Source organism: Anomaloglossus baeobatrachus, chromosome 1, assembly GCF_048569485.1.
Source record: "Anomaloglossus baeobatrachus isolate aAnoBae1 chromosome 1, aAnoBae1.hap1, whole genome shotgun sequence".
NCBI classification, from domain to species: Eukaryota; Metazoa; Chordata; class Amphibia; order Anura; family Aromobatidae; genus Anomaloglossus; species Anomaloglossus baeobatrachus.
In genome coordinates, this window is record NC_134353.1 from 896,835,605 (window position 1) to 896,856,443 (window position 20,839).

Here is a 20,839-nt window from a genome sequence, read left to right on the forward strand (position 1 = left end):
CACCTCTAACAATAGAAAATAAAAAAAGCTAATTTTCTTTTTCAAATCTAGATTTTTTTTTTTAACAAATATAATGAAAAAAACCCAAAACATACAAGTTTGGTATTGCCGTAATCGTTCTGACCTGGAGAATTATATTGCAGGTCATTTCTGAAAGACAAATAACACCATAAAACAAAACAGAAAAAAGAAAAACTAAAGAACATTGGTGGATTGAGCTTGTTTTTCACTGCACTTGTAATTTTTTTCCTGTTTTTCAGTATATTAGTAAAATGCCGATGAAAAAATACAGAGATCGCAATAACATAAAATATCTCAATAAGGCTATGTGCGTACACTGCAGTTTTGTTTCTTCAGCAAAAAACGCACCCCCTGGCCGAAAAACACATAAAAAAAACATGTATTTTTGATTAATTTTTGCCCATGCGTTTTTTCACTATATTCTATGGAAAAACGCAAAAAGAATTGACATCCGGCTTCTTTTTTTCTGCACCCAAAACTACAGGCAAAAAAGAAGCAATGTGCGCACAGCAGTTATGAATTCTCATAGACCTTGCTGTGGAAGGACTGCATGCAGTTTAGGGCAACAAACTGCCCCCAAAACGGCACCACAAATGCATCAAAAACTTCACTGTGCGCACAGGGCGTAAAAGGTACCGTAGCAAATAAAACTAGCCTTGCTATGCATAGTAACCAATCACAGTGCAGCTTTCATTTTTCCAGAGCAGATTCAAAAATGAAAGCTCTGCTCTGATTGGTTGCTATGGGTAACAAGGCCTATATACCGTGGTTGATAAATCTAGTCACTAGAGATTTCAGAAATGTAACAAAATGGCTGCCTGTGACATTTTGTAATCCTCATTCCTCATCCTGAGATATTTTGTGACCATCTTCAGGAAATATAATGTGGAAAAAAAAAATCATAAGAGTCAACATAAAACACAATAAACGACACCGGGAAAGGGTTAATCACACCTGCTGATGTCTGTGGGTAAATTATCCGCTGAGGCGTCAAGGACGCCAGATATAACTGGGACACCGTTCCCTGCACAACACATTTAACTCTGCTATTTCAGGAGCAATTTCCAGGAAAGGACTAAATGAGCAACATACAGTATACATCACACAAAAATAACTGTGAGCCATCTCTGACGCTCCAGGTGTACAATGACATCAATAATGGCCCACCTCCCCTCCCCCGAACAAATGACGTACCTCTAAGGCTAGGTTCACATTTCCGTTTTTTTAAATCCGTCAGGTCCGTCAGCAACGGATCAATCGTTTTTTTTATGTCAACTGACGCAACGGATGTGTTTTTCACAGGATTTCTTTCACAGGAATCCTGTGAAAAAACTGATCCGTCGCATCCGTTACATCCGCTGTGCGTCCGTTTTTTGACGGATCAGTGATGATCCGTTTGTGTTTGGGACAGCCCAGTGGGTGTGCCAAACATGCTGGGCATGCTCAGTAGAGCATGACGGAATCCAGCCCTGGATTCCGTCGTAAAATGGATTACGACGGAATCCAGCACCATAGACATACATTACAAGCTTGACGGATGGTGACGGATTCCTGCGCGGTGCGTTAATTTTGACGGCCCGAAAAACGTTACATTCTGCGTTGTTTCCGCTCGGCGGTCAGTCCAAAAACGACTGACCGCGGTGCAGCGGATGCAACGCAAGGTAATCAGTCGCAATCCGGCACTAATACAAGTCTATGGGACACAACGGAATCCGCTAAATGGATTGTGTTTACCATAGCCGCGGATTTTGACTGATACATTTTAACGGAAATGTGAACCTAGCCTAAGGGGTTTTCTGTCAGAGGAGGGTTACATCTTTATCCCTGAAAATGGGATTCAGACATGGCGCCAATGTATGCAATTACTTCAGTGACGGAAACTGGGTCCCCAGAATAAACAATTTTGACTCTCAACCTATTTCTGTCAATGGTCTTCCTTCTTGTCATACGCCAAGGGGATAAGTTCCCACGGTGCAAAAACACAGAGGATTCTCCATTGCGTATTTCCTTACGGAAAATCTGCTGCATTTTACATTGTCAGTAAAGTACTTGTGCACCTGCTGGGAAATATATCCACAGCGTAAACTGCCAGGAGCTGCGGATTCAGTCACAGCATGTCAATTTATGCTGCAGATATAGGTGCGAGTTTCACCCTTTTCAAAGCAAAATGTTAAACATGTGGCTTCTCCCCAACACTTTTACAATGTTATATGTGGAGCACCCCACGGGCCGGGGTTTCTTTTTACTCGTCGCCAGGCTGGTGGTGGAGAAGGGATGTCGTGGTGGCCTACCCGATTTCGTGGCCCCGAGGTGTCCAATAAAAAAGGAGATAGATGATGAGATGAGGATGTTGGGAGTAGTAGTTGTCTTGTGACGCCACCTGCGGTATGCGGCCAGGGATTAGCCGTCGCTGACCTCTGGGGCAGATGGTGTCGCAGCTAGTATGATTCAGCTTCCCGTAGGTGAAGCTAGGTCCCAGGGAGGATGATGGAGGTAGTAGTGGCCATTGGCGCCAAGCGCGGGGCGACGGCGACAGTGTACCGCCCCGTGCTCGGCACACTAGCCGCTCGGATCCGGACCTTCAGTGGGTGGCTCGAGGGTCTCCGGACCCGGGGGTCTCGCAGTCACTTCAACTGAAAGGGGGGTTGTGGTTTGGGGACGTAGATGTACGGCCGGAGCCGCGTTAAGTTTGTGACGCAACCCACGGGATGTGGTGAAGGTGGACACCACAGCTGCAGTTACGGGGCGCACAGGGGAGATATTTAGCAGCACGTTGTTAACCCCTCCGTGGGGTCTAGGGCTATTTACAAGGCCCAAAAGTTTTTGGGTTGGCCAGCAAGTTCTCGGCCTTGTCTTTTTGTATAAAACTTTAAAACATCGGAAACATCAACAAGGTCCCAATGGAGACGGGCAAGAGGGTAGCCGGAAACCGCTACCACTTAACACTCTGAATCTTCTTCAGGGCTGGAGAGTGACGGAGAGGGGCGGACGTGCAGCTGAGTGCCCATGGTTACCCTTCTTCTTACATCCAAGGCAAACCACCCCCTCTCCCCACAGTGCCGGGTGTAGGTGACCAATTCCCCAGGTTCCAGGTCCCGGTCAGGATGGCCAATCGGGAGGTGTGGGTAGACGTCCCTCCGGGACACGAAGATCTCCACATCCAGGCCCGGCTCGAAGATGAACCCCCATTCTCTTTGGGGGTTGAAGTGCCGGACATGGCCTTCGTGTGTCGGGCCCCTCACCCGAAAGGTGGCGTTGCGGAGGTGGTCCTTCTCAGAGTAGGACCGGGCCAGCACCTCCGCTTTTCTTTTCTTGCGGGCGGCGATCTCCCGGCCCAGCTGCCGCTCCCAGTATGGAGCATCTGTCTGCTCCTGCTCACTCTGCGCGGGGGTCGAGTTACCCCGTATCGGCTACGACCGACACTCTCTGCACTAGGGAACCCCGCAGTGTCGCGGCCTGTCCAGCTGCCTGACAGTGGCAACTCCGCGGTGCCTCAGCCGAGGCCTGGGTTTTGGGAGCGGCCAGCTTTGCCCGCTGGGCGAACTTCCGGTCAGCAGCCACTTCCATCTTGGCTGGTTGAATTGCCAGGGCCTCTGTTATCCGGGGCGCGACCTCTTCCGGGACCGATGGGTCCTCTGAGGGACAGGGCACCCTCCGGAGGCTGATCTTTTTCGGAGCTGGTGTTGGTGCCGGGGCGGTAACGGGCTGGCTGTCGGCGACTTCCTCACGGGCCGGTGGAACGGACTCCGCTGCCGGTGTTGATGGCAGCGGACCGAGCGGGGGGTCAGCAGCAACCGGTATGGACGGCAAGGGAGGCAATATAGAGGGCAGGGGCAGACCGGGTCCCTCAGCCTGATCGGCCGGTCCCTCGGGAACATAGGGGCGTGGGTCGCTTACCCGCTCCTCTAAGGTTGCCTCCACTTCGCGTGCCCGCACGGCCACAGCCAGCTCCTCCATCTCTGCCATCCACCGCTCCATTATAAAGCGATCCTGCGCCTGGATCCGGCGACACATCCGCACAGTTTGGGCTTCCACCCATGCCACTGTTCCGGGCACAAGCTCCGGCACTCCGGGCTTGCTGGACGGGTCGGCCATGGTGCTCTCTCCGGGTCCAAGAACCAGAAGGGTGGCAGGGTCCTGGAGTCCCTGCCCTTTATCTGCTCGGTCACATGCTGCAGAATTTTCACCCGCCCCACCTTGGTCTTTTCTCGACCCTCCTCTAGCTGGCCGGTAAGTTTAGTTTTTCGACTTCCGGCTTTGCTTTTTGGCCGTGTTTCCAGGGGGCGGGGCTTCAACTTCGCGCCCTTTCTCGGGGAAGGAGACCCTGGGCGGGAATTTTTGCGCCAACAAGATGGCGGATTCTGAAAATCTTACAACTGATCATCGCTGACTTCAATACAAGGCACACTTTCACAAGGTAAGTGGATGGGTATATATCCTGTTCGTGACAGAAGTTGAGGTGTACCGCCCCGTGTTCGGCACCCGAGCCGCTCGGATCCGGACCTTCAGTGGGTGGCTCGAGGGTCTCCGGACCCGGGGGTCTCGCGGTCACTTCAACTGAAAGGGGGGTTGTGGTTTGGGACGTAGATGTACGGCCGGAGCCGTGTTAAGTTCGTGACGCCCCCCACGGGATGTGGTGAAGGTGGACACCACCGCTGCAGTTACGGGGCACCCGGGGGAGATGTTTGGCAGCAAGTTGTTAACCCCTCCGTGGGCAGGGATGGTGTCCCCAGGACTTGTTGGGGGTGTTTGGCGGTGCAGGACACTGGGCGACCGGAGGGTGCTGATTTACTCACTATTAGTAAACACACGAGTCTCTGGTAAACAAAGGTGATGGTGGTCGGTGCCCGCAGACGGCTGCAGTCTGGTCCCCCACCCGGCTGGTGGTCTCTGTCTTTCTCCCGCACCTGTGTTGGATGGTGGACTGTCTGTGCTTGCAACTTCAGGAATCCACTCCCGGCTTGTTGTTGCCTAAGGAGCCCTTTGCCCGCAGACGCTGGCCCGTGGGATCTCTGAGCCGTAGCGGTGGCCGCTGATCCCCCTCGTTAGGCTGTTGTCTTCAGTCGGGACTTTGGGTGGGACAGGACCTCTAGTCCTGGCTGCAATCAGTTAATTAGCTAGCCCCCAGTAGCTTCTGGACCTAGCTTCAGGGTCTGAGTATCCCCCTTTGTGCTCCGGTTTCCGAGTCAGTTCCCCGGGTTGGTACCGGCGGGCTACAACCCTGTCCCGGTCCACCTCGGTTCTTCTGAGTCGTCTTTCCGGCTCCTGCAGACGGAGACCACCGTCTGCCTCCTAGCCAAAGGTACCAGGGCTCTTATCCTGGCACCTGCTCAAATTGGGTTTTCTCTCCTCTGCTGGAGCTGCATACAGCTCCAGCCCACACACCTCTCCCACTTGAACTCTCAACCTTCTCCGGCTACTTTCCCGCCTCAGGCTGTCTGAACTCCTTGGTGGGCGTCTTCCAACCGCCTGGTTCCACCCCCTGGTGTGTCCATCAAGCCCTGAGGGGGTATGTTACCTATGAGGGACAGGTGTAATGCGGGGCCCTATTTGTGACTACCTGGCCCGGCCAGGGCGTCACAACAGCAATGAATGTCTGACACAGTAGGTGCGGTTCAGGGTCTTTACTCACTGTCTGTGGGCTGCCCGGAGGTACCAGTCTCCGCCGTGATGGGCTTCAGCCAATCCCGGATTCTTCGGAGGTCAGAACCGGTGTGGTTGTCTGTGGGCCCTTCCTTCTTGCACTTTTTAGTATGGATCCCTGTGACCTGAAGTGCTTGGGGACCCCTGTTCGGTGTTAAGGTTCCTGTCCCGTGTGCAGGCAGCGCAAGTCCTTTTGGGGCCTGACCGTGATCACGACTCCGGGCTCTATATTGCTAATGTCCTCCGGATTCTTGTGGTGGCCAGAATATGTAATCCTCCTGTCAGGCAGATTCTAGTGGCGCAACCTAAAGTATGCACCACCCTAGGGCTCTGCACCCTGAACTGCGCCGGTTCCAAGGGAGCAATTAAGCTCTTCCCTCAGCAACCATGTTTCTCCTACGTCCCACAGGAGCTACCATTGAGCCAGCTCCTCCACTGTCAGCTTCCCCAAGCCAACTCTCTTTTTGTGTCTGTGCTCCTAACTCCCCCCTGGTGTTTGCTCCTCCCTTGAGTCCCTGTTGCTAGTGGCTGGCTGCCCCAGTAATTGGATGGCAACCTTAATATCCGACCCTAGCCCGGTCTCTATTGGGGAGGGCTACCTTCTGTATGTATGAAATGGATGGATGTGGAACCGGTACAGACCTCCTCCGAACCAGGGATGAGTACCACACCTCAAGCGAGGTGGAATAACCGATGGCGACCGAAGCCTCAGGGGCGCCACATACCCCCACAGCAAATCGCAGCACTCCTGGGCTGCCATAAAATAACAATGGCACACCGCAGTTTTTGTTATGCAGAAACATATAAAACAAACAATCTTCCCTTTATGGGAGGCATTATTGCTTAAAATGTTTCAACATTATAACTCTGTACGGTTCAATGTTTCAACATATCAACAGATTATTATCAATCACTGGTCACCAATATCAAAAACTTTTAGCATTAGAAAATCTTTTCAAGTACAAAATACTTAAAACATTTTCAGTCAGACATGGTGAGGAGTATGCAACAACGAAGTCCATTGTGTTACTGGTCAATGCATTGCTTCCGTTTGGCAGACATCCCCATTGAAAAAGGGGGACCTTGGTTTCTTCTAAATTTTGGTAGGGTGCACAACAGGTGCAACTATATACAAGCAAAGTTCCGGCCACCCATAGTCCAGTGGCCCAGTTGTCCATCAAATCAGAACATTATTCAGAAACAAAGGGATAGCATTCATTGGGGGGCGGAGAATTCTGGACCAGCCGGTGTCCTGGGACTCTTCTCCAATGTCTACGTGCACCGATCTTGGGACCGAAGCCTCAGGGGCGCCACATATGCAGCGATATTTACTGCTACAGGTATCACATTAGGTGCTCAGCTTCCAGAGTTTGCTAGTAAATGCATCCATGGGAATGTAGCTGAAGATCTCTTTAAGGCTATGTGCACACAGTGCATTTTTTATGCAAATTTTGATGCATTTTTCTTTATTGCATTTTTTTTTTATAAATTTGCGCCAAAATCTCCATGCCTATCCTGAAACCTGCAAAGTTTATGAGATTTCTGAAGTGCTGCGCACACGTTGCTATTATTTTCTTGTAGATTCGGTGCACAAAAAATCTTCAGTATGTCAATTGTTGGTGTGTTTTTTGCTGTTGAAAAAGTGCCAAAAATGCATGCGTTTTTCTGAATGTGCAGATTTGATGAAGAAAATTTCTGCACCAAATCTGCAGCGTGTGCACATACCCTAATACACAGGTCTTTAGTATTTTTAGGCCTCATTGAAATGTCGGTAATTTTTCTGGTGCACAAAAAGATTGACCAATTTTCATCACTGTTTTGGATAAGATTTTCGTCGGTGTTTCAATCTTTGCAATCAGTGTTTCATCAATTTTTTTGTTGTATGGGAAAAAAATGATATATTCTATTCTGATATCCCTTAGGTATTGTGGCTGCCAGCATTAATGTGCTTTTATACCCATGGTATTAGTTAGTGGTGTAACTTCCTGATGACAGGTTCCCTTTGTGTGCGTGCGAGGAGTTTTTGTTGAGTTTTTAATGCTCTGTAAATTTTCTAAGTTACACAGCGTCTTAGACTGTGTGCACATGTTGCGTTTTTTTTTATTGCAGACTTTCACAAATCTGCAAGGGAATCCTTACGCCAACAAAGTCAATGATAATACTGAAATGCTGTGTACACAATCTGCAGCATGTCAATTCTTTTTGTGGTTTTTGGCTGCATTTTCACAATTGAAAGCAATAAAAAAAATGCATAAAAAACTCATTAAAAAAGCAGGCAAAATGAGATGCAGATTTAGTGCAGAAATTTCTGCAATGTGTGCACACAGCCTTAGGCCCTATGCCCGCCCTGTGTATTTTGACGCAGATTTTCAGAAATCTGCAGCAAAATCTGCATGTCCATTGTGAAGCCAGCAAAGTCTATGAGAATTCAGAAGTGCTGTTCCCACATTGAGTATTTTTCCCTTGCGTATTTGGTGCAGATTTCATTTTTTCTGCACCAAATCTGCACCAAATACGCAAGGGAAAAATAAGCAACATGGGCACAGCACTTGTGAATTCTCATAGACTTTGTTGGCTTCACAATGGACATGCAGATTTAGCTGCAGATTTCTGAAAATACGCGTCAAAACTACACAGCGTGGGCACTCGACCTTACAGATCATGTAGAGTGGATGGAAGTTATAGAAGTCTCCCGCCCTCTGCGCTTTTTTTTTTTACTCGCTGTAAACTGACCTGCGGTGCGAGTTTCCAATCCGCTACATGTCAATTTCTCTTGCGGGTATGCTCAGTTTCATGTGCAGATTTTCACCCATAGAATATCATTAGATGCGGAAAATCAGCAGGTATTTTGATACTTACTGGTATTTGGCTTTGACAAAATTTCATCATGTGCGGATGACAGGCGTTTTTAGTGCATTTCCAATGCAGACACACACTAAAGAAAGCATATGCTTATTTACCTGTGGTTTTTCCACATCTAATGCAAGTCTATGAGGAAAATCTGCACATAATAAAGTCAGGCTATGCAGAGTTAAAAAGAAGAATCGTCAAAAACTCATTGTGGGCATAGAGTGTGTTTTAATTGCTTTCTTTGATGCTTTTTTTAGTGCAGATTTGTCACAAAACTGCAAACTAATCTTTATGCCAGCAAAGTCAATGAGAAACCTGAAGTGTAATGCCCTTATTGAGGTTTTTTTCCTTGCAGATTTGGTACAGAAAATAATCTGCAGCATGTCAATTCTGTCAGCATTTTTCACCATTGAAAACAATGAAAAACACATGCAAAAAAAAAACGCATAAAAAAACTCAGCAAATCACTTTTGTTGTGTTGCAGTTTTCCAGCCAAGAGATGCAGAAATGGTGCAGAAATTTCTGCACCAAATACTCATCATGCGCACATAGCCAAAGGTAAGATCACACTGAGGGCGTTTTTTTATGAGATATGAGTTTTTGGAAAGTCTGCTCAGCTTCTGCTCCAAAAACTCAAAAATCTCAGTGTGAACACACCTTTACCTTTTTTTCTGTGGCAACATTTTAAAAATATAAATTTGTAGAGTATTTGAAAACATTTTTTTAGAAGGACATAAGTAAAGATTCTTTTCATAACTCTATAGCCCAGGTACATTCACACAGAATATTTTCATGTTAAAGGATCTGCTCAAAATTCTCTGTGTGAACATACCCCAAGAGCCACTTTTTAATAGCTGCCAGTCCCCTGCATTATTGCCCTTCTTTAAGGCTATGTGCCCACGCTGCGGAAAATGCACGGATTTTGCCGCGGATTTCTCGCGGAAAAGCCGCGGATTTTCCGAAAATCTGCAGCAGCGGCACTTCCCATCCATTTCAATGGCATTTTGAAAATGCTGTGTCCATGCTGCGGATTTTTCCGCGGCGGATTTGCCGCGGATTTTGATCCGGAAAAATCTGCAACATGTCAATTATTGTTGCGGATTTTGTTCCGGATTTTGGCTATAGAATTGGGGAAAAAAAAAATCCGCACCAAAATTCGCGGTAAATCCGCGGCAAATCCGCACCTTTGAAAAGGTGCGGATTTGCCGGGAAAGTTGCGGATTTTCATGCAGAAAAATCCGCAGCAACATTCTACTGTGGACACATAGCCTTATCGTAATATCCTGATCATTGTTATCAGTTGATCTCCATTGAAGGGAATCTGCACCAGGTTTTTGCCACCTAATCTGAGAGCAGCATGATGAAAGAAAAAGAGACCCTGATTCCAGTGATGTGTCACTTAGTGGGCTGCTTAGTGTAGTTTTGATAAAATCACTGTTTAATTAGCAGTAGATTATCATTACAAGACTACTTGGCATGCTGCAGGTAGTCCAGCATAATCATGAGCTCTGTATAACTCCTAGTTCTGCAGCACAGAAAACAGTGATTTTATCAAAATGACAGCAAATAGCTCAGTAAGTGATGTATCGCTAGAATCAGGATCTCTGTCTCTACATTATGCTGCTCTCAGATATGGGAGCAAAAACCTGGTGATAGATTCCCTTTAAGCATTAGATTTATCTTATTACCCCTCCTCGCTCCACTCACTGTTGTCCAGGTGTTACCTGTGGGCCGACACCAGAACAATTGATTGATGCATCTCATTAACCCCTTATTTACATGCCATACTTGTAGAGTTATATGACTGTTGTGCTTTGGTCAATGAGGATGGTTGAAAAGTTGTTTTTGTCATTGACTAGTTGATCCATGGTCTACAAGTCTTTCTGGTTGTGGTGTAACTACAACCCCTTACCATGTTGTAGGCTTGTCAGGGCATGCTTGGAAATGTAGTTTTCCCACAATTTTGAGAGTATTGTTGAAGTAGTCCACCCATCCTGATTTGCGATCACTGCTCCTGGTTCCCACTATTGAGCTGCCACTCTCCCCTCCCCCTTATCCTATTCCAAATATACTAGACTCTGTTAATGCCATGGCATTGGTGGCTCCCTCTTTGCCCCCCTTAATTGGGGGTAAACCGATGGCCCAGGAAGCTCCATTTGTAGAGGCTAAATTGGTTTTGCAGCCGTCTCTGATGCTCCTGGTTTTTATCCTTCTTCCATGTGTAGTTTTTTTGTTCCTCATTAATTGCTTTTTGCTATTCCATCGCCTTCCTGTCCTGTCTCCGGAACATAGGGGCCAGAGGCGAGGAGGGGTATCGAGGAGCAACAAGCCGAAAGGACAAAATACCAGGCCCGGCTGGCCAGAGAAGCCCACATGTGACAGCTACTATGGGGTCGTCAGTCAAGGTTTGGAGGCTACGTTGGCTCTTGGTGAAGGCGTCCACACACCCCGCGATAGTCTCCAGTCAACTAGAGAATGGTGTTATAAGCAGAACGAGACGCCAGTGAGACCCTACTGTCTGTGCCCACCACGCGCCATGTCCATGCCCATGTCCATACCCCGTGGCTCCCCTAGATCGAGCGCCTTGTCACCGGTCAGAGGGGTAAGCTGGAACGAAGTTGAAGATGATGGAGGTGACATAATATCATACAGCGAGCAAGAAACTGAGCAGAATGCCGTTCCACCCAACACACCCGCCGCTCCGCAAATGGCCTCAGGGGTGAGTAAGACACTGATAATCACAAAATCTAATGCAAATGTGAACACAAGAATGGTATTAACCCAACATCACCTGCCACCTCTGTAGAAATATTTTATTTGTCAACTGCTAGGAATTTAAATCCACCATGCTTTAACCTGCAGGCTAATCAGTAGAATGCAGTCTAGTAACAGATGACAAACTGTCCTGAAAAGCCGATAGAACTGAAAGAGACACAAGATTATAACCTCAATTCATCACTGCATTTCCACCAGTTTCTTGCCACAAATACTTCTAAAGTAGTGACTTTGTACAAATTTATTAAACAATTTGCTCCTTTTTTTTTTTTTTTCTTTCAAGTTGTCTTTACTGATAAGTTCATGTTCAGATTTGTACGCCATTGTTGCGTTAAGGCTATGTGCGTACGCTGCGGTTTTTCTGACCATAAAGATGCAGCATTTTTGGCCCCAAAAAAATGCATAAAAAGCATGTGTTTTTGTGCGTTTTTTGATGCGTTTTTCTCCATTACAGTCAATGAGTGAAAAACGAAGAAAGAAACGGCAAATAAAATTGACATGTTGCATCTTTGTGGTAACCACAAAAACGCAGCAAAAAAAACTGCACCGTGCGGATAGCAAAAATTAAATCTCATAGACTTTGCTGGGGAAGGAAATTCATGCAGTTTTGAGACCAAAACTGCACCCAAAAAACGTGCAAAAATGCAGCGTGCGCACATAGCCTTAGGCCCTGTGCGCATGCTGCATTTCAGCCGCTTCTTTTGCCGAAAACTGCATGTCTTTCCTTCTCTCAGCAAAGTCTTTGAGAATTTAGGAATGCTGTGCGCACTTTGCTTTTTTTTTTTGCCTGCAGTTTTGGGTCGACAAAAAAACTGCAGCATATCAATTCTTTGTGTGTTTTTGATCTGCATTTATTATTAGTCCTTCCAGCCATTGATTTCACTAAAAAAGCATGGAAAAAATGCATGAGAATTTTTTTTTTTTTCCGTTTTTCTGCCAGAAGGTGCAGTTTTATTGTTAACAAACTGCAGCGTGTGGACATGGCCTTAGACCTTGTTCACACACTGCGGTTTTACCCACGTTTTTGATGAAGAACTTTCTGCAGAAAATGGTTGTAATCTTTCTGCAGACATTCCCCAGCAAAACCTAAGGAAAAAAAATAGCTGTACGCACACTGCGATTTTTTTTTTTTTTTTTTTTTTTTTTTTTTTTTTTTTTTTTTTTTTTTTTCCCCCCTCAAATTCTTTCTGTAGAATTTCTTGAGAAAAAGATAGAGCATGTGACTTCTTTTCTGCAGGTCCCTGCGGTTTTTGCCATAGATAATGGTAAAAAAACGCACAAACCCGCGGTAAAACCGCATGTGGTTTTCGGTCTGGTATTGGTGCGTTTTTTGACAGCAAGTGTGGTAATGTTTCAGACTCAAGAAACTTCTTGCGAAAAATCCTTTTTCTAGTGTGAACACAGCCTTAGGCTATGTGCGCACGTGTGCGTAATTCATGCAGTTACGCTGCGCTTTGTAGCACAGCGTAACTGCATGCGTCCTGCGTCCCCTGCACAGTCTATGGAGATTGTGCAGGGGCCATGCGCACGTGGCGTTTTAGAGCGCAGCGCTTCGGCTACTGCGTTCTAAGAAGTGACATGCGCTTTGCCGGCAGCCCCTGCTCTGTCTATGGGAGGAGCTGCAGTCAGAGCGCATGGAATCGGCTTTTTTTTTTTTCACTATGGACATTTCTGCAGCGATTTAAAGCGCACATGTGCTCTTCAGATCCCTGCAGAAATTTCTGCAGTGACTGTGCGCAACGTGCGCACATAGCCTTAGACCGTTTTGTAAAATGGAAATTTTTAAATAAACGTTGCAAAATTTGATGCAAAGCTGCTGCAGTCCCCCCATCCCCCGAGTCATTTTATGCGCGCCAGTTAAAAAGTTGCATTTTAAAAACCTTTTACAAAACATGCCACTCTTTGTGCTAAAAGATCACAAGACAGGTTTAAAGGCACGAAAAAAGATTACATAAAATCCATGAATCGTGCGCCATTTTGCTGAATTCGGCACAAAACAACAAAAGTAAAAAAGAAACGTTTTCTTTATATATATATATATATATATATATATATATATATATATATATATATATATATATATATATATATATATATATATATATATATATATATATAAAAAACCCCTGCAAAAAGATGAATCTGGCCTTAAATACTTTCTATTTGTGGGGTAAGCATGTTTGTGTGGGTCAGTGTTCTACATATACAGTATAATAGTATTAAATTATGGCCAAGTGTGGTGCTCAGGTAGTAGTCTAATATCTATCTACCGGTAATTTTTTATATATATAATATAATATTATAATTACAGTGCCTACAAGTAGTCTTCAACCCCCTGCAGATTTAGCAGGTTTGATAAGATGCAAATAAGTTAGAGCCTGCAAACTTCAAACAAGAGCAGGATTTATTAACAGATGCATAAATCTTACAAACCAACAAGTTATGTTGCTCAGTTAAATTTTAATAAATTTTCAACATAAGTGTGGGTCAATTATTATTCAACCCCTAGGTTTAATATTTTGTGGAATAACCCTTGTTTGCAATTACAGCTAATAATCGTCTTTTATAAGACCTGATCAGGCCGGCACAGGTCTCTGGGGTTATCTTGGCCCACTCCTCCATGCAGATCTTCTCCAAGTTATCTAGGTTCTTTGGGTGTCTCATGTGGACTTTAATCTTGAGCTCCTTCCACAAGTTTTCAATTGGGTTAAGGTTAGGAGACTGACTAGGCCACTGCAACACCTTGATTTTTTTCTGTCTTGAACCAGGCCTTGGTTTTCTTGGCTGTGTGCTTTGGGTCGTTGTCTTGTCGGAAGATGAAATGACGACCCATCTTAAGATCCTTGATGGAGGAGCGGAGGTTCTTTGCCAAAATCTCCAGGTAGGCCGTGCTATCCATCTTCCCATGGATGCGGACCAGATGGCCAGGCCCCTTGGCTGAGAAACAGCCCCACAGCATGATGCTGCCACCACCATGCTTGACTGTATGGATGGTATTCTTGGGGTCGTATGCAGTGCCATCCAGTCTCCAAACGTCACGTGTGTGGTTGGCACCAAAGATCTCGATCTTGGTCTCATCAGACCAGAGAACCTTGAACCAGTCTGTCTCAGAGTCCTCCAAGTGATCATGAGCAAACTGTAGACGAGCCTTGACATAACGCTTTGAAAGTAAAGGTACCTTACGGGCTCGTCTGGAACGGAGACCATTGCGGTGGAGTACGTTACTTATGGTATTGACTGAAACAAATCTCCCCACTGCCATGAGATCTTCCCGGAGCTCCTTCCTTGTTGTCCTTGGGTTAGCCTTGACTCTTCGGACAAGCCTGGCCTCGGCACAGGTGGAAACTTTCAAAGGCTGTCCAGGCCGTGGAAGGCTAACAGTAGTTCCATAAGCCTTCCACTTCCGGATGATGCTCCCAACAGTGGAGACAGGTAGGCCCAACTCCTTGGAAAGGGTTTTGTACACCTTGCCAGCCTTGTGACCCTCCACGATCTTGTCTCTGATGGCCTTGGAATGCTCCTTTGTCTTTCCCATGTTGACCAAGTATGAGTGCTGTTCACAAGTTTGGGAGGGTCTTAATTAGTCAGAAAAGGCTGGAAAAAGAGATAATTAATCCAAACATGTGAAGCTCATTGTTCTTTGTGCCTGAAATACTTCTTAATACTTTAGGGGAACCAAACAGAATTCTGGTGGTTTGAGGGGTTGAATAATAAATGACACGCTGAATAAACTTTTCACAATTTAAAAAAAAAAAAAAAAAAAAAAGAAATAACATTCTTTTTTGCTGCAGTGCATTTCACACTTCCAGGCTGATCTACAGTCCAAATGTCACAATGCCAAGTTAATTCCGAATGTGTAAACCTGCTAAATCTGCAGGGGGTTGAATACTACTTGCAGGCACTGTGTGTGTATGTATATGTATATGTATATGTGTATATATATATATATAATATATATATATATATATATATATATATATATATATATTTGATGATGATGTCTTGGCAGTCTGTTATGGTAATTTCTTCCTGGGCGTTGTAGTGCTTTTTGCATATAGCACAATAGAAGAGCATTTTGATTGGGTCATATTGGGAATTGTAGTATTCTATGGATGTAATAGCATTATGGTCAAGTCTAGCAGTAGCTGGGTCATGTTGCGGGTTGTAGTGTGGACTATGTATGGAGTATATGACAAACTCCTGATTTTGAGGTAACACAAACGGATAGGTAGAACGGCATTTAATGGGTCCTAATAGCGATCTTGGGGCTATATACTAAGATGAGGGGGCTATATACCAGGATGGAGTTCTATATACCAGGATGGGGCCATATATGCCAAGATGGGCCATTAAGGGAGTCTATATACCAGGATGGGGCCATATTGGGGCCATATATACCAGGCTATATCCATGATCAGGGTCATACATCAGGATGGGGACATATACCAGGATAGGACCATATATACCAGGATATAGGCATGATGGCGGGCATACACTAGGATGGGTCAATGATGGGAAGATATACCATGATGGGGATATACAGTAAATACCTGGATGGGGCCATATATACCAGGATATAGCCATGATGGGGTCATACCAGGATGGGGCAATGATGTGGACATATTTACCAGGATGGGGACATATTTACCAAGAAGTGGCCCAGGATGGGGACCCAGGCACAAACTCTGCATCGGGGCCCATCAGACTGTAGTTATGCCACTGGCGATCTACGATCATATCCAATAGTCATTTTCCAGTACATGCTTGTCTTATGATGATGTTGGGAGTTATAGGTATGGAATGTAATAGAACTTTGTTATGTATGTCTAGAATTGTAGTCTTGTATATTTTGCCGTCTTCTCTTCAGCTAATGACTCCAAAAGTGAAGTTCTGCCATAAGACCAGTACTCAGAGGAAAGCTGCCAGAGCATCCTTGAATCCTGTGGGGTCTGCACTCTTTGACAATGCCAGCCGCATCCCCCCGGATGACACACCAACTCGATTTTCAGCCAACAGCAGCTTCCCGGGTCCAGGGCTGGATACTGACTTTGGGGTCAGTGCAGGTGAGTGCATCCACAGACGCCAAGTCCTTAGACCCATTAGACATGATGGGACAGTATATACAGGTGCATCTCAATAAATTAAAATATCATCAAAAAGTTAATTTATTTCAGTAATTCAATTCAAAAAGGGAAACCTACAGTATATATTATATAGAGTCATTACATACAGAGTGATCTATTCTTATATATTATATAGAGTCATTATGTGACGCCCCTGGACTAGTCAGGTCGTCACAGGGTACTGCACGCTCTTTATTCTTAGTGCAGGACTCAACCCCTCCAACCTATAGTACTGCCTCCATCAGCATCCAAAATCCCAATCACACTTCACACCCCACCCTGTCAGACACACCAGTGGGCTGCTGAGCTGGAATAGGGCCGCCAACCTAGGGATCAGGCAGACTGGTGGGAGGGGACAAGAGAGTCTGCTCCAGGAGAGCAAAGTGAGAGGAAGGGGAGTAGTAGCTCACCAAGGGAGAGGAAACTGGGGGTTGGAGCTCCCAGGGAAGCTGAGTAAAAGGTTGGGTTGCAGACGATGATCTGGGCCCGGAGGAGTTGGAGACACGGTCGTGGGATATTGGGACTGGGTGCCTGGACATAGTCTTGACGGTCAGCAGCTCGAGTTCAATAGCCGGTCCGAGACCGAAAGCACGGTGGGGTACTGAACCCTAGGTCGGGGAGTAGCTTCAGGCAACCCGGCAATAAACCTGTGATAGTGACTTTATGGACTGTCCCCACGAAGCTCAGAGATCAGGGGCACTAGCGCAATGAGGGGGATTCTGCTTTCTAACCCAAGCAGCCATTGAAATCCCAAGCGTGAGCCCTTGAGAGCAGAGCTCTTCTACCAATAGTAGGGAGCGGGCCCCGGGCAGCTTTATGCCTACGGGCCAACTGAACACTTCTAAATTTGTGCACGGAGGCAGGCTCCGGACAATCACGCAGTACTATAGGGGACGGATACCCGGACGGGCTCCCCTCAACAGGGCAGCGGCACCCAGAGACTTGGTTTACCTTGTTTTCAGAGTCTGCTTTTCATCACCAACTCTGTCTGAGAGAGGACATGGTCATCCCTTGCTACCACGTAGCCCTGCGCTCCCCTGCACCCATCCATCCAGAGTCCCAGGGCCTCACCTACCCATGGAGGGAAACTCCATCTGGCTGCCCCACTTCATCTCCCCCGGGTACTCCCATCGGCAGCGGCAGTACTCCCCTTACCACACACCACGGGTGGCATCACGAACTATCACTCCCCTGTAAATGGCCCCTTTTTTATTTTTGGAAGTGGCCGCAAGCCCCCGGGTCCGGAGACTTTCGAGCCACAGCAGACCCCCAGATCAGAGCGGTTCGACCGCTGCACGGGTGGCACAATTACACACAGAGGGATCTATTTCAAGTGTTTATTTCTGTTAATGTTGATGATTATGGCTTACAGCCAATGTAAACTCAAAAGGTCATTATCTCAGAAAATTAGAATATTATAAGACCAACTGAAAAAAATGATTTTACACTCAGAAATGTTGGTGCCTACTGAAAAGTCTGTACAGTAAATGCCTCAATACTTGGTCAGGGCTCCTTTTGCATGAATTACTCAACATCAATGCGGCGTGGCATGGAGGCGATCAGCCTGTGGCACTGCTGAGGTGTTATGGAAGCCCAGGTTGCTTTGATAGCAGCCTTCAGCTTGTCTGCATTGTTGGGTCTGGTGTCTCATTTTCCTTTTGACAATACCCCATAGATTCTCTATGGGGTTTAGGTCAGATGAGTTTGCTGGCCAATCAAGCCCAGTGATACTGTGGTTAGTAAACCAGGTATTGGTACTTTTGGCAGTGTGGACAGGTACCAAGTCCTGCTGGAAAATTAAATTTCCATCTCCAGAAAGCTTGTCGGCAGAGGGAAGCATGAAGTGCTCTAAAATGTCCTGGTAGACAGCTGCGCTGACTTTGTTGATAAAACACAGTGGAGCTACCCCAGCAGATGACATGGCTCCCCAAACCATCACTGATTGTGGAGACTTCACACTACACCTCAAACAGCTTGGATTGTGTCCTCTCCACTCTTCCTCCAGACTCTGGGACCGCGATTTCCAAATGAAATGCAAAATTTACTTTCATCTGAAAACAACACCTTGGACCACTGAGCAACAGTCCAGTTCTTTTTCTCCTTGTCCCAGGTAAGACGTTTCTGGCGTTGTCTATTGGTCGAGTGGCTTGACACAAGGAATGTGACAGTTGTAGCCCATGTTCTGGATACGTCTGTGTGTGGTGGCTCTTGAAGCACTGACTCCAGCAGCAGTCCACTCCTTGTGAATCTCCCACAAATATGTGAATGGCCTTTTCTTAACAATCCTATTAAGGCTGCCGTTATCCCGGTTGCTTATGCACCTTTTTTTTTTTTTTTTTTAACCACACTTTTTCCTTCCACTCAACTTTCCATTAATATGCTTGGATACAGCACTCTGTGAACAGCCAGTGTCTTTAGCAATGACCTTTTGTGGCTTACCCTCCTTTTTGGAGTGTGTCAATGACTGCCTTCTGGACATCTGTCAAGTCAGCAGTGTTCCCCATGATTGTGTCGCCTACTGATCCAGACTAAGGGACCATGTTAAACGCTTAGGAAGCCTTTGCAGGTGTTTTGTGGTAATTATTCTAATTTTCTGAGATAATGACTTTTGGGTTTTCATTGACTGTAAGCCATAATCACCAACATTAACAAGAATAAACACTTGAAATAGATCACTCTGTAGTTGACGTGCCCACGGGGCCTGGGGGGTTAATCATTACAGGGAATGGGATGTCACAGCAGCTAGGCCCGGTTCCGTGACCCCGGCGGTGTCAATCTATGGAGGAGATGGTAGTTTTTCATAATGCCACCTGTGGTGTGCGGCTATAATATGGGATCCACCGCTGCAAGATGTTCTCCCTGAGGGCAGATTGTAGGGCAGCTATGTTGGTACAGCTCTCCACAGGTAGAGCCCAGGCACACAAGGAGGTTGGGAGTAGTAGTCCACTCTAATAAAGGGGCGTGGGAAGGATTAGACGACACAGTGGTTGCAGTTTAAGTTCTTTACTCACTGATATGTCACCGCCTTTGGACTGCCGAACTCTGCTGTAATGGGCCCCAGCCAATCCCGGATAGTTCAGAGGCCAGAACTGGTGTTTCTATCTGTGAGTCCTTCCTCTACGCGCTGTGTGGTGTGAGTCCCTGCGGCCTGAAGCCATGCGGGGATCTGAGTTCTTGAATGGACCCCGTTCCTGTCCCGTATAGCAGGCAGCGCGAGTCCGTAGTTGGTGCCGTCCTTTGGTCACGACTCCTGGCGCTATATGCTACTGTGCCCCGAACGCTTTAGGTGTGCCAGAAGACTTGAAATCCTCTGCTCGGCAGATTCTGCTGACGGAAGTGAAGTGCCCACCAGCCTAGGGATATGCGCTCGGTGTTGAGGGAGCAATGGCGCAGTTCTCCCCTTAGCGGCCGTGTTCTCCTACATCTCACTCGTCCCATGTCTTTGCCAAACTGTCTGTGTGTGTCTAGCGCCCCCCCCCCCACCCATGGGTTCCTGAACTAGTGAGGAGGATCCACTACATTAGTGATGGCCACCCTCCAATGTCTGTACCCTAGCCCAGTCCCAGTGCGAGGGCATCTAACTGTGGATTGTGGTGGTTTAGCGGCAATGACCTCCTCCGTGCCCGGGATGAATGCTGCACCTCTGGTGAGGTGGAGTATTCTTTGGCGACTGAAGCCTCAGCGGCGCCACATAATTACTCTATATAATGTGTTTGTTTTTTGAATTACTGAAATAAATTAACTTCTTGATGATATTCTAATTTATTGAGATGCACTTGTAGTACAATGGTAATGTAAAAGAAAGGAGCCTAGTCACATGGGATTGTGGTCTTGGAGCCATCATCTGCCCATCTCCTACATAGAAAATGAGTCCCTCAGATGGTCATGAGTAATCTCCTCCTGTCTCCTCCGCAGGTATCTCTCTGCACATCTTATCCTCAGACAGCGACTCCTGCTCCCAGTCCTGGGCCTCAGGGATGGATTGGGATTACTACGACCCCTGTTATATGAGGAAGAACCGGCTCCGTAGAGAAACATTTCAGAACCACCAGCTCCCAGCCATCTGCAGTAAGCAATACTGGGTATAAGTGACTGGACACCAATGTGAGGACTACGCAGATCTGCACCCCCCCCCCCCCCCCACTATCCTTCCACCCAAAAAAAGTCATCTCCACAGATTATGCCAATTACCCTGCACCCCAAAACTGCACCTTTGCTCTACCTTGGATCTCACTCATTGGATCCCTCTCCATTATCAAAGAGTCCCCAAACCCCCCCCCCCCCCCCTAATTTCACATAACTACTTCACATACCACCGCCCACATGTGAGTACATAGAATGCTGCCCTGTACCTCTGGAATATACCTGTTATCACATGTTTTTGCCCCCTAAATTCACACATTTCCACCATTCCACCAGCCCCCTAT

General features: G+C 46.6%; 1 protein-coding gene across 1 annotated transcript; it reads left to right on the forward strand.

The window, feature by feature from the left end:
• Positions 1–3,236: 3,236 nt before the first annotated feature.
• LOC142256427 (protein huluwa-like) lies at positions 3,237–20,500 on the forward strand. The gene is made up of 4 exons (XM_075328140.1): positions 3,237–3,299; positions 10,499–11,233; positions 16,157–16,352; positions 20,328–20,500. The coding sequence occupies exons 1-4, from the start codon at positions 3,237–3,239 to the stop codon at positions 20,498–20,500; spliced, it is 1,167 nt and encodes a 388-aa protein (XP_075184255.1).
• The last annotated feature ends 339 nt before the right edge of the window (positions 20,501–20,839 follow it).